Raw genomic sequence first — 14,032 nt, forward strand, 5'->3', positions numbered from 1 at the left:
ATTTTCTTCTAGTGTTCTCTAAATTTTTACATTCATTTAAAACAAAAATATTTTATATGTTAATTTGAATTAATTTAACAAAGTATCATATGATTTTTAATTTTTAAAATTTTTTTATAAATTGAATCTATACATGAAAAACTTTTTAATTTAACAATTAAACTCTTAAAAATTTAATATAGAACATTAATTATTAAATAGAATAAATTTATCAAGACTTATTCTTGAAATAAGTAATTTTTTTCTTCATTAAAAATGAAGATAATTTTACCACAAAAAAATTAAACAATAAAAAAAATATAAAAAATATTAATATATTTATTATATTAGATATAACAACATAATTAAAATATAATTATATATATATATATATATATTATAAAATTATTAATATTTTATATATAATAAAAAAAGAATGAAAATTTTTTTAGTGAGAGTAAGTGCCCCCACTATGATTAACTTAGATCTGTCCCTACATATAGTTGTGTGGTAAAATGTTAGTCCTGTGTATCATCTTCCTTTACTTTAGGTTCTACACTGTATAGTCTAACTGTTTAACAATTGAAGTTATCAATTTTCATTGACAATATTACCAAATTCAGTGTTTGACGGTGTTAACTGTTGGCCACGTGGATGCCATGTAGATAGATAGGTGGATGCCACGTGGATGACTCATGATGCCAATTTTGCTGAAAACACCTGGAACCGGAACGGCCCGTTCTGAAATCAGAACGGACCGTTCTGGTTGCACTTTTAGTCTGTTAATGTTGCACCAGGAACGGGTCGTTCCGAATGCAAAATTAACACACCGAAAGTGTAACCAGAACGGGTCGTTCCGGTTTCAGAACGGGCCGTTCTGGTTCCAGTGGTTTTCAAAAAATTTGACATCCACGTGGCATCTACCTATGCATCTACGTGGCATCCACGTGGCCAACAATTAATTCCGTTAAAGAAATTTGGACGGAAAGTCCCACATTGAAACCAATTAATTTATGAGGGACTAAATTGAAACCAATTAATTAGTTTGGGACCAAATTGAGACCAAAAATTAATGAGAGACTAAATTAAAACAAAAAAATATTATAAGGGTCCAAAATAGGTTTTTAGCAAAAAAAAAAAAAAAAAAAAAAAAAAAAACTATAATTCTATATATAGGAAATTTTGAGGGTAAGTAATCTTAGTTTAAAAGAAAAAACAAAAGGTAGGCAGCATGAGTTGTCTTGTGTTGATTTCCTAGTATAACAAGTTTCATGCTGGGACAGAATGGGAGTGAGCAATTCTATTTTAGCTTAGGTGAATAGACTGTCCTTAATTTTCTCAATCGGTTTATTTAATGTTCACATTGTTTTTATGTTTGTCATCCAAGCTTTTTTAATTAGGTAGTTGTAAAGATTTTTAAATTGATAATTAAATTTGTAAGGTATATGATTGAATTATTTTAGATGGATTTTTTTTTCTTCTCATTAATGATTAGAGATAGAATAGTGTGGTTGAATAATCCACATGTATTCTTATGCACCCAAACAAAAAGTATAAATATGGTGGATTGAGTTAAATGTAAGTTTGTCAATTGTAAACGTGAAAATAAACATATAAATAAAAGTGTATATATGAGAAGGGTTAAATCAAGGAATAAAATGGAACACTCCTTAAATTTTATCAAAAATTAGATAAGTTTATAAATAATTTAAAAATATTTATGAAGATAATTAAATAGATAAATGAATCTGTTATCAACTTAATAAGGTTAATATAAATAATAACATATTAAAAGAAATAAGATATTTTTTCATTTATTACAACATTAATTATATTAACTCTTTGAACAAGTATTATCGAAAACTATAAAATATGAAAGATAAAGATTATGATGATAAAGACTTATTGAACAACGACTTGAAGTAATAAAATTACTTGTGTATTCATGTGTAAGTATAGTATGGATACTTAACATTAATAGTTTACATTTTTTTAGTATTTTTTTAAAGTTTTTTTTAATCACAAACTTGGGTTAATTTTGTGTTGAAATTGTAGACATCCAATTTCGTCCGGGAGGATACAAACAAGGAAATGGACCTTTGTTATGAAGGGAAGGAGCTCCCGAAGTATGCAAATAACAAGACAGGACTTTAGAAGGCCCAAAAGCCCAAACAAGTTAATTCTAGAAGATTGGAACGTGTTGTTTCAAAACCGGAACGAGCCATTCCCAATTTGGAACAGGCCGTTCCTAAATTGGAACGGGCCGTTCCAAACTCTTAAAAGAGGGCTAAAGCTTTCACTGGAACGGGCCGTTCCTAAACTGGAATGGCCGTTCCAACTTATAAAAAAAGCCTAAGGATCCTTGTTTGAAACGCCCATTCCAACATACCGAGTGACATGTTAATTTTATCACTGGAACGACCCGTTCCAATTTCAGAACGGGACGTTCCAGTTACAAAATTTACACGTAACGGCCATAATCAGAACGGGTCGTTCCGTTTTCGAAACGGGCCATTCTGGACCCTGTCTGAAGCCTATAAATAGACAGTTTGAGCACATTTCTGAGGGTCTCCAAAATTTCGTCCAAACTTTTAGAGCTCGAAATTTCTCTCTTTTTCTCTCTCGTTTTCTCTCTTGTATTTCTTGAGATTTTGTGAGGCATTGTAGTGTGAAAGGTTGTCACAAAGCACTTAGAATCTCCATATTGAAAGATTTAATAAAGCTTGATACAAGGTATTTCAATCAATCTTCTTCTCTCTCTTTTGTCTCTTATTTTTGATAAATATTGTTATAATAAACGCAATCATGTAGATATTTCAGAGTCAATTGTTTAATTTAAATTTCAAGCATGTAAATAATTATCATCAATAAAAGGGAATTTAATATTTATATTATTGTTGTTTATAATGTTAACTTCGTCATAGGGTACCGATTAAGGGCGTTGTAGGGGTGCTTAATAGCTTCCCTACACGTAATCGACCTCTGAACCCAATTTTGGTTATCAAGGCCATTATTGGACTTTAAACAATATTTTCTTTTTCCAATATTTTGAGTAAAACATTGGTGGCGACTTCATGAACTCATTTTTTAAAACCATTAATTAAGGTAAGGATTAGTCTGGTGTCCGGACATTCCTTAATTGATGAAACTTTTAAAAGGATGTCTAAACCATTAGTCGCGAGATCGGAAATTTTCGGGTTGCGACAGAAATGAGTAACAAAATATAGAATATTAATTAAGAAAATAAAATATTTTAAATTAAGATAGTTTATTTTTTTTTTCATGCATTATTTACTTAAATGTTATATTTATTATTTTATATGAATAAGATTATTATATATAATTTATTTTGAATTTTGAATATATTACGAATAGCGATTTTATTACATTTAATTTTTTGTTGAACAATATTTAATTTTATTACATTTAATTTTATTGTCACTTTTAAATTTATTAATTTTTTTAATAGTGTTTTAAAATATTGTAATGTATTTAGACGCCTGTAACGTATTTTTAATATTTTAATTTAATGCCATTTTTAAATTGTAATTTCGAATTCCAAAATCATTTTCGGGACAAAATGATACGCTTTCTCGTCATTTTTTTAAAATTTTTTCTACTTTTCTAAACAGCTTAAAAACTATTCTTACAACTATAACTATTTAAAAAAATTGTCCATATTATTAATAATTTACTTTTATTTTTTTATTTTTAAATAGTTAATAATTCACTTATTTTTTATACTCTAAAAATACATTAAAAATATGAAGTATTTTTTTACGCTAGTATGTATATATATATAACAAAAGTAAGAAACTATATATTTTGAGGACTCTTGTGACGACGACCCAGTGATGAATGAGTTAAGAAAAGCCCAGGCCTGGTGTATCATTTAAGGCTTAATGCATCAGGATTTAAGAATACTGGGCCAACTATCAGCTGAACAGATAACAATCATTCAAACTGCGCTTACATAATTAATTAATTAGAATTACAACTATTTCGTGATATCCAATTCAAGTATGTATTAATTGTGTTAAATATCACGAGTGATAATTTTATCTAATTTGAATAAGATTGCTTTCAGCATACATATTCTTTTTACCAAAATTTTTCTTTTAGAACTCTTTGTTTCTTAAACATAGAAGAAAAAATTAGAAAGAACTCAAATAAGTGAATAACCATTTATTTCAGTTAAAAAAAATTATATTGTAGTATTGTACATTTTATAATTAGGAGTGTTCATCTAATTGATCGGATGAATTTGACATTTTTTTTAGCACTAAAAATTTGTTGATTTTAATACTATGACAAAACTTAAGTAAGTACATGGATGCATTTTATGATAGGATTAGAGTTTCATTTCAATAATATATACTTTCATATATTATTATAATTAAAATAATAATTTTTATTAGAAAATAATACCAACAATATAATAACAAAGTTTTTCTATTTATTATATTTGTATTATTATTTATTTAACTAAATTATGTAATTAATCCTTTTATTTTTATCAATTCACAATTTTGATTCTTTTATTACAAATAAAGATATTTAGTTTTTTTTTTAATTTTTAAAAATATAATTTTTTGTCAAACTAACATATATTAATTATTAAATTTTAATCTTTATCATACTTAATTGATGTGTAGAAATAAAAAAAAAATGTAAATAAGACTTATTAATAGAATAAATAATGATCACTTGTTAAGACATATATAAACAAACATTTTTATATGCTCTTTTTAAATTTATATCTCTATATATCACGTTAGTAAATATTAGTCCACTTAAATGATAATAGGTCATTAAATAATATTAAAATTTAATGATAAAAAAATGAAATTTCATATTTTTAAAATAAAATTGATTAAATGGTTCAATTTTAAATTAGAGAGACAAACGTTGCAAATAAATATATAGAAATAAAAATATAATCTAATCTATTTATTTAAAAATTTAAAGATAAAATAGTCATAAAAAAAAGTAGAGATGCAACAACCATTATGAACAAATATAAAAATGTAGATTATAAGATACTAGTGTAAAAGATACATAAAATTATTTTATTTAAGAAATGAAATAAAAAAAATGAGATTAAATAATAATAGGTAGTTCCAAAGAAAGGGTTTAAGGTAATTAATTTATTTAAATAACGAGAAAAAAATAACAAACATCCATAACATTAATAAATAAGATATCTAATTTAGTATCAAATTCTTTTAAATATTTTTACTCTCTTAATTAATTTAGTTAACTATCTCACTTTTTTTAAAGTTAACCAAAGAATTTTTTTCTTGTTATTTTTTATAGCAAAGACTCTTTTTCACTAGTAATTATTATACTTGTATTCTTCTTTGTAGTATAATTAAATTCGAAGTGTATTCGTCCTCCTTTTGTTTGATTCCCGCACTGAGGCTTTTATCAGCGTTCCAAACTTTCACTATGGTTTCAGGTTTCTCCTTTTACCCATTTCATGTCACTCTCTTTTCATCCCACATCTTTGATCATTTTCCTACCTTGGTTTCTGATAACTCAGCATTCGTTTGCAAAATTGTAATTAGTGCTTGATGGGGAAGCATTGCTCTACCAATCTCTTTGTTCTACAAGACAGTAGTTTGTTGTCATGACAAATTCATTTATAGAGTAGGTTAGGTAATGCGTGCATTGCATAAGGTTCTGTTGCTTGGTTTTTCTGGATTTATTGCTCGGATTGACCCTTCCTGCCTCCATTCATAATTACGTTAATTTTTAGGGATTGCGAATCCCCAATTTACTTATATTCAATTTTATCATAGGCAATTGTTGTTTATACGGACATTCTTATCCTTAATTATCATAGTGCTTGTCACCAACTCATCTTCATATTAGTCATAAAAAAGAGTGTATCACATCTAATAAGGAGGATAGATTAGATGAAGGGTAACTCAATTGATAAGTAGAGGAAGACTAAGGAAAACTATGTGCAAAACCATCATCAATGCTTTGCCCATATGCGTAGGCATGCTTCACAATAGAATATTATGACGGGGTTTGATTCATATAGCTGACCTAATTATCTAGTGGGGAAATGCTTACTTCTTGTTGTTGTTGTTGTTATTACAGTCATAAAAAATAGTTTTATAGACACAAGTTTTGTTCTTTATAAATGCTCAGTTTCTTCACAATTGTGATAAGGTTGTGTTATATTTTCTACGTATTTTTTCAAATTTGTCTTGAAGCGTATATCTATTTAGCATTTTCATGTTATTATCAGTGACAAAGAATTTTCCAGGTACTTATGTCAAACCCTGCACTTTTGAAAAAGAAATTCAGCTGACCTTGCAAGATCTGTTGTTCTCTTTGTACAGGTTCAATCACTGGGAGTTACTTGCAACTTAGAGCTACAAAATTCCACCAAAGACCAATTAATGGTAGTCCAATTCTTTGTACTTATTCTGCTCTGTGTCTCAATATAAGTGGAAACCAAAGTAGCATTTATCCTCATTTGGACTTAATTTCATGTCTTTGCTTGCATTGACCATGCATAGTGACCATGGTCATAATTCTTAAATGAATCAATATTCAAATGTTTTAACATAATTTCTGTAGGTTTAAGAGGAGAGAAGTTGCAATTTTCAAGTGTAAGGTTCTGTCTTAAGCATAAAGTTTCCTGCAACCTTACCAACGTGGACAATGATTCATGCTCATCAAAGGATCTCGGAAAGAGTCAACCTTTGGTTAAGATGTGTGGCATTACATCAGCTAAAGATGCTGCAATGGCAGCTGAAGCTGGTGCAAATTTTATTGGAATGATCATGTGGCCTAACTCAGAGCGTTCAGTTTCGCTTTCTATTGCAATGGACATATCAAAAGTTGCAAGGGATTATGGAGCAGAGCCTGTGGGTGTATTTGTGGATGATGATTCAGAAACAATTCTAAGAGCTTCTGATGCAGCAAACCTTGAATTTGTGCAGGTATTTTTTTTGCCTACAGTTAATGTGCCTTCCATGACAATTAAATGCTTAATTTTGTGATATTTGGACAATGCAGCTTCATGGACAAGGATCTCGGTTAGCTTTTCCATCTTTAGTTCAGGAAAATCGTGTAATATATGTTCTCCATGCAAATGAGGACGGGAGCCTTTTAAACAAAATTTCTGATGAAGAGTGTTCTCTAGTTGATTGGGTTCTTGTAGATAGTGCAAAGGGTGGAAGGTAAAGGCATACATCTTGAATGGCTCAATGTCCATCTGCTTGTTAGATAATCTTCTTTTTCCCATGCACGTGAATATCATAGAACTCATAAGATGTCTTTGCAGTGGTAAGGCATTCAATTGGGCCCAGTTGAGACTACCAAAAACCAAAAGCAAGTACGGTTGGCTCTTAGCAGGAGGGATCAATCCTGAGAATGTTTCTGAGGCTCTATCTACACTCAGGCCTGAAGGGGTGGATGTTAGCAGTGGCATTTGTGCATCAGATGGAATCCGTAAGGATCAATCAAGAATAGCTTCCTTCATGAATGTTGTGCATGCTTTTCAGTATTGATTCACCTTAAATTATTATGTATCTCAAGAAAGAAATGTGATTTGGAAATATCCTCATGATGGCTTGTTACAATTTTGTTTTCAAAACGAATTGTATCCCTAAAGTTCTTTCTTGGGAGCTGTTTTCTAGGCATGAGAATATTGTAAACCTGGGTGAGAACACATGGATGCAATCTTTATATAATCAATACAAATCCGCATAAAACAAGCTGCTTTTCCTTAATTATCTCAAATTTTTTCTTAAAGGAATAGTTGTCTTGTCATGTTTTTCCTGTTTATCGTTACACACAACTTCACTGCAGTTGTAATCTTCTTGATTTGAAGTAACGTTCTAATTCAGAGCAGTACTTAAATTGGCTTATTTTGAAAGAGTTGCTACAGTATGAAGACTCTCAAGCAGGGGTTTGCAAGGTCCGCCCGATTTTAAAGAAGATTGAACGAGTTCATGTTTTAAAATTAGATCCATTGTCCTTTAAGGATGGTTTCGAGTCATTCTAAAGGATTGTTCCAGTTTTGTTTAATGTCTTGCATTAATTATATATATATATATAATTATTTATTTTAAAATATATATTGTAAAATATATCTTGATTTAATTGTTATACTTATTTTATTTTACAATTTAACTAAATATATAATATTCATATTAATATATTATGTTAAAATATCTAGTTAACAAGGTCTTGTTAATTTGAGTCTTGATTGGAGTAAGTTTAAATAAATTATTTGGTCATTATTTTGTCCCTAGTAAAAATATAGATAAACTTGACTTAACCTATCATGCTCTTACCTATTCTCATTATCACAAGTCCAGCTAAACAAATGCATAAAACATGCCTAGACAATTAAAATGTCAAATGTGGGATTCTACCTGCTCGGACACCTAAACAACTAACATAATAGTGTTATTTGCAAACAAAATTTTATTTATTATTCTTGAATTACTTCATCTTTAGATAATATTATTAAAAACATGTTATATATTATGCATATTTATATTTTTTTCGGATAAGAAAAGTGATAAGGTATTTAATGAAATGTGGTTTGCAAATATCTATGCTACAAGAATTTGGGTTCTCCGGAAGTAAAGGAAAAACTACACATTGTTGATTCGTAGTTGGTCATACAAGGTTGTTTTGTAAATTATTTATCTCCCAGCAATGATTGGCTCAGGGTCGAGAGTAGTTGAACAACATCAAACCGATGACGATATGAGTTGGGCATACATATTGATGCTGATATGGCTTAAAACTGGTGTAAGAAGAAGTAGGACTTTGGTTTTTTCTTTTCCTTCTGTACCGGAAAGTAGCTGCATTTGAAAACAACCAGTGGAAATTCGACAAGAGTTGTTGCTCATTCTTTGGCAGTACCTGCCTGATCCACAACCTATCACTGTTAGACACCATTAATATAATTTTAAGGTCTCATTTTCTGTCCCTATACCTTGTTTATGTTTGTGTTAGATAAGATTTGGGTGATCTTTTGAATATATTTATAAGGGGTTGTTAATCCTTTTACTTTTTTGATCAGACATGTTTTGGCTTTTACACAGTGAAGTTGCCATTTAGCTGTTAGCACGTACACATCTGAAAGTTGATCAGATAGTGAAAAAGAGATTGAAAGAGTGATAATGAAGGTGAGGAGGGAGATTTGGAGATAACTGAAGAGAACCTGACTTCGATGTTTTGAGCAGTTTTGCCTTTGAAACTAAAACGAACGCTTACATATATGTATGTTTTCTTGAAGATTACCACTTTTATAGCTTTTCGTGCATATTGCCGTAACTTGGAAAAAAAGCCATGTCCCCACCATCAAACAAACACCCAATGGAAATGAAGTTGGCAAGTACATAGCAATAAACAAGTGGCCGGTGTACTCAATACTCTAAAAAAATCACAAAGGATTCCTTAGCTTTTACTTATCTCCAACATAAAGATAGTAATAATTTGAATATTTGCTTTTAAAAAGAATTACCAATTAATTAGCTTTAACGATTGTGATTTAGGTTAGGTTCATGTTATGTCAAACACTACTAGTTCAATGACTAAACAGTGATAGTCCTGTAGTCTACAAAGAAATTTTATCTCCAACCGTTAACAGAAAAGATGAAGCTTATGCAGTTGCACCAATTAGGAAGATCAAATATCCAAGATCATGATGAGAGGCGTGAGTTTGAGCTAATTGATCCAAATGGTTTCTACCTTAGCCACTAATCAGGGTTTCTGCATGGGACCTGCACAGATAGAGGTAGACCCAACAAAACACTAATTGTTTCCTAAAAAAGGTGGAAATAGGAGGCAAATCAGCAAATATAAGTGAGTTACTATTTTATAGGTCCAAACAACTTCTATATAACCATTGACTTGATAGATTCTAGACTCTAGTGGGGGCTACACAACCAGCGCAACACTCTCTACCAAGAAAAAAAAAAAAAAAAGAAAAGCCATTCTCTGACCATCAATGATCGATCAAAACACAGCCTTGCAATGTGAAACTGAAAGACAATAACATTATGTCTACCAAAGTGCCTGAACTCCACCACACCACACATGCACCCTTTCAACTGATTCCGACTAGGACCAACTCCGAAGGCTTTGAGATCACTCCTCTCTCACACGTATTGTCTGAAAGGGAGGGAGAAACGTTCACAGCGGTTGCAAATGCATTATAGGAATTAAAAATTCTGAAACAAATAAGAACTTGATAACGTGAGTGAGAAACACAATCCTCCTTCACTTCACCGATACCCTTTTCTGTCCCAGTTTCTTCAACGACAACACCCTTTCACCAACCCCAATTAAACAAACACAACCTAATACTAAACTTTAAAAAAAAAATAAAAAAATCTTGGTTTCTCTTCCTCAATGTTGTTCATTTTTTTCTCTATATTTTCATCCCTTTCTCCCCCCTCCTTGTAAGGCCTCAAACCCAAGCCTTCTGTTATTCACTCTTTCTCTTTATCTTTCTCTCTTCCATGCAGCCTCCTCGCCGCAAGAACAGTATTCCCAACTCAGAAACCACAACAATGAAAGGCAAAAGGAACAGTAGCATCTCCATTGCCGTGGTGGTTCTCTCCATGTTCCTCTTTGGGGTCTTCATGTACAACGAGGACGTTAAGTCAATGGCTGAGTTAACATTCTTGAGGCCTAAAGCTCAAGAAATCCAAGAACCAGAAGTAACGGTTTCCAAGAACTCAAGAACTCAGCTGGAGAAAAACCAGGTCGAGGACTCCGAGGAAACTCAAGAACCGATTGACTTGAAAGCCGTTGTGGCTCAGGAGAAAGAGGAGAAGATGATGGTGGAAGAGTATGGGGAAGAAAAAGAAGAGGTTGTGTTGCCTCCAGAAGAGTGTGACTTGTTCACTGGGGAGTGGGTTCTTGATAACGTGACACATCCTTTGTACAAAGAAGAACAATGCGAATTCCTCACTGCACAAGTCACCTGCATGAGGAATGGAAGACGTGATTCTCTCTATCAGAATTGGAGATGGCAGCCAAGAGATTGCTCTTTGCCTAAGTACATACTTTAGTTCTTTCACTTTCTCTTTTATTTTCTCAATTCTCTTTGCTTTACTAATGTTGTTATTAGAATTAGATATTGATTATGTTTGTATGAAATTATCAAGGTTCAAACCGAAACTTTTGCTTGAGAAGCTTAGAGGGAAGAGGCTAATGTTTGTTGGAGACTCATTGAATAGGAACCAATGGGAATCAATGATTTGTTTGGTCCAGTCTGCTGTACCACAAGGCAAAAAGAGCTTGAACAAGACTGGCTCTCTTTCTATCTTCAGAATTGAGGTTCTTGTTTTTCCTTTTTCTATATCTCATTCCATTAATGAGTAATTTTTATTAGATAACTTGATTGACTTTTATCAGTAATTTTTAATTACTTTTTTACATGCACGATATTCGAATCGGACACCTTTCATAAAAGAATAATCTTGCAATGGCTTGTTAACAGATATGTCCATATTTGATATCATAACAATTTTATTAAAAGAGATTCCAAAAGAAAAGTAGGGGTGCTATAGTTCGGCATTTTGTCGACATAATTTGACATAATAATTAATCATTGGCATAATTCTAGGCTACTACAGTGTTCCATTTCATTAATTATGACTCTTATTGACTAAAATTGCTAACAAAAGTTGCAATTAATAAGATTATAAGAATCATGTTGGTGGACCACTGAATTAATTACTTGACCAATTTAAATAACCAAGTCACCTAGTATTTATTATTTTGGCTTTTGTCTGCACGTTGATCTGGCTTTGGAATATCGTGACAATCACCTGTTAGTTAAGGAAGTGGTGAATATAACATAATGTGTTGCGTCATGGGATAAGGTGGACCTCATATGGTATAGCTTAGGATCCACTCGTGTTGATTCAGTAGCTAGCTGGTTGTGTGTGTGCAGGATTATAATGCTACAGTGGAGTTCTACTGGGCACCGTTCCTTGTAGAGTCAAATTCAGATGATCCAAAGATGCACAGCATATTGAACCGTATTATCATGACTGAATCAATCGAAAAGCATGCTGTTAACTGGAAGAATGTGGACTATCTCATCTTTAACACCTACATATGGTGGATGAATACTGCCACTATGAAAGTCTTGTAAGCATGTCATATATATTCTCTCTAGTCCTCTTTATTCGTCCATATATGCTTTCTTATTTTTGGATCAAAAAAGAATGAAACTTTTAGTGTTTGTGTTTGTGGGGTGATGTATATGCAAAAGACGAGGGTCGTTTAATGAAGGATCAACGGAGTACGACGAAGTCCCTCGACCAATAGCATATGGGAGAGTCCTCAACACGTGGTCTAAATGGGTGGAAGATAACATCGATCCAAATCGCACCAAAGTTTTCTTCTCCAGCATGTCCCCTCTTCATATTAAGTAATGCTCAAACCTTAATTTCTCTCTTTTAATTTAAGAGAAAAAAAAAGTGATTCTTTGGTCAAAAAACAACAATTGCTTTTTGTAATACCAATAAATGTATTGTTCTTAAATAGCACTTGCTTTTCGTCACGTTTGATAGACTACTTTGCTGTCCCCAAAATTAGTTGCGCGTGGCCACTTTTTTGGGTTATCTAATAATTTGTCTCATTTATAAATATCTGAACTACACAACAAATCCTCGTGCAATAATCCTCCACGAGCATTATGTAATCCCAAATACTACAATATTATTTGTTGTGCCATTAGGTGAAGCCATCCTCTCTATGATCTAATTAAATAACATGGTTGGTGATCTCACGTTAAATATTTGGTAGTTAGGTTTAGTGACACACTAGTATACTACTATGGTTGCAAAAGTTTATGGTTCATAGTTTGCATTGTGGGTTATGAATTTAACATTTTATAACTATACGCATTTCCCATTGTAGGAGTGAAGCTTGGAACAACCCAGATGGCATAAAATGTGCTAAAGAGACCACCCCAATTCTCAACATGTCCACAACATTGCAAGTTGGCACGGATCGTAGGCTTTTTGTTGTTGCCAACAATGTGACACAGTCGATGAAGGTGCCAGTGAACTTCCTTAACATCACAACTTTGTCAGAGTTTAGAAAAGATGCACATACCTCTGTTTACACCATACGTCAAGGCAAAATATTAAGTCCAGAACAACAAGCTGATCCTGCTACTTATGCAGATTGTATCCATTGGTGTCTACCTGGGTTACCTGACACGTGGAACGAGTTCCTATACACACGTATCATCTCTCAATCTTGACCAAAATTTCTTCACTTCACAACTTTTTTTTTATATTTTTTTTTTACATAATTGTTATAAAATTTTCTCTTTATCTCTTTTTCGCTTCATTGCCTCAGTCTTTGTTAGTTTTGTCTCTATGTTCTTGTAAGTTGTAAATTTTTTTGAGACATTTCTTTAGCTTTCTATTCTTGTAGATTGAGATCTAGGACTTGGGCCTTGCCTTTTCAGTTTTTACTCTTTTTATTTCTTCTTCGTGTTTCTTTTGTTGAGCCCATTTGGCTGAGGTGGGAAGCACAGCAAGCAACTGAATTGTACAATGCATCCTTGGAAAGAAAATAAAGCAACTAAACATATCTTGTATGTGATTGGATACTAGTGCATCAATGTTTTTATGTTAATGTTTCATTTGTTTTATGATTCAATTAAAAATATTTACATATTATGGTATCATGAGAAAACAAAAATTGGAAGGAAACCACTCGTATTTGTCATCATCTTTTTGATTCATATCAACATATCATAGCTACACACCCCTCTAAAAGACCAAATCAATATCAGCTCTTGTCCACTATCAACTTTAATACAATTGAAATATTAAAAGATAACAGTCCGTTGATACCGAAAAAGTTAGTGATACTAGGAAGCACCTGAGAATAATGACAAACTTTTTTATGAATAAGTGAATATAAATCTTCATTGATTCATTAAGTTGCAGACTCATGACACTTCCATATACTCGGATAGTCGGATAGCAGGTTGAAAGACTAACAAAACAATATCAACATATTTCAATTTTAATGTTTG

The 14,032-nt window shown here is 31.7% G+C and overlaps 2 protein-coding genes across 5 annotated transcripts; both read left to right on the plus strand.

Annotated features, from left to right (window-relative positions):
* Nucleotides 1–5,290: 5,290 nt before the first annotated feature.
* Nucleotides 5,291–7,730, plus strand: LOC109808554 (N-(5'-phosphoribosyl)anthranilate isomerase 1, chloroplastic). Of its 2 annotated transcripts, none has more exons than XM_020371595.3 (5): nt 5,291–5,437; nt 6,333–6,395; nt 6,574–6,938; nt 7,015–7,178; nt 7,283–7,730. In XM_020371595.3, the coding sequence occupies exons 1-5, from the start codon at nt 5,428–5,430 to the stop codon at nt 7,506–7,508; spliced, it is 828 nt and encodes a 275-aa protein (XP_020227184.2). In that variant the 5' UTR covers nt 5,291–5,427; the 3' UTR covers nt 7,509–7,730. The 2 variants fall into 2 exon arrangements, with proteins under 2 accessions (XP_020227184.2, XP_020227185.2); XM_020371596.3 differs by lacking the exon at nt 5,291–5,437 and adding an exon at nt 5,462–5,637.
* A 901-nt stretch (nt 7,731–8,631) lies between these two features.
* On the plus strand, nt 8,632–13,598 carry LOC109809238 (xylan O-acetyltransferase 1). 3 transcript variants are annotated; one of them, XM_020372488.3, is made up of 7 exons: nt 8,632–8,928; nt 9,038–9,237; nt 10,488–11,023; nt 11,133–11,304; nt 11,924–12,123; nt 12,248–12,406; nt 12,898–13,598. In XM_020372488.3, the coding sequence occupies exons 3-7, from the start codon at nt 10,533–10,535 to the stop codon at nt 13,244–13,246; spliced, it is 1,371 nt and encodes a 456-aa protein (XP_020228077.1). In that variant the 5' UTR covers nt 8,632–8,928; nt 9,038–9,237; nt 10,488–10,532; the 3' UTR covers nt 13,247–13,598. The 3 variants fall into 3 exon arrangements, with proteins under 3 accessions (XP_020228077.1, XP_029129058.1, XP_020228076.1); XM_029273225.2 differs by lacking the exons at nt 8,632–8,928; nt 9,038–9,237 and adding an exon at nt 9,903–10,215; XM_020372487.3 differs by lacking the exons at nt 8,632–8,928; nt 9,038–9,237 and having other exon boundaries at nt 10,236–11,023.
* The last annotated feature ends 434 nt before the right edge of the window (nt 13,599–14,032 follow it).

Source organism: Cajanus cajan, chromosome 3, assembly GCF_000230855.2.
Source record: "Cajanus cajan strain Asha chromosome 3, NIPB_CcT2T_4, whole genome shotgun sequence".
NCBI classification, from domain to species: domain Eukaryota; kingdom Viridiplantae; phylum Streptophyta; class Magnoliopsida; order Fabales; family Fabaceae; genus Cajanus; species Cajanus cajan.

Bases quoted from the DNA above. Each gene is read 5' to 3' on its own strand.
- LOC109808554 (XM_020371595.3), top strand. The intron at 6,396-6,573 runs GTAGTCCAATTC...TAATTTCTGTAG, and splicing joins CCACCAAAGACCAATTAATG to GTTTAAGAGGAGAGAAGTTG. The intron at 6,939-7,014 runs GTATTTTTTTTG...TGGACAATGCAG, and splicing joins CAAACCTTGAATTTGTGCAG to CTTCATGGACAAGGATCTCG.
- LOC109809238 (XM_020372487.3), top strand. From the start codon at position 10,482: ATGCAGCCTCCTCGCCGCAAGAACAGTATTCCCAACTCAGAAACCACA. The intron at 11,024-11,132 runs GTACATACTTTA...GAAATTATCAAG, and splicing joins AGAGATTGCTCTTTGCCTAA to GTTCAAACCGAAACTTTTGC. The intron at 12,407-12,897 runs GTAATGCTCAAA...TTCCCATTGTAG, and splicing joins ATGTCCCCTCTTCATATTAA to GAGTGAAGCTTGGAACAACC.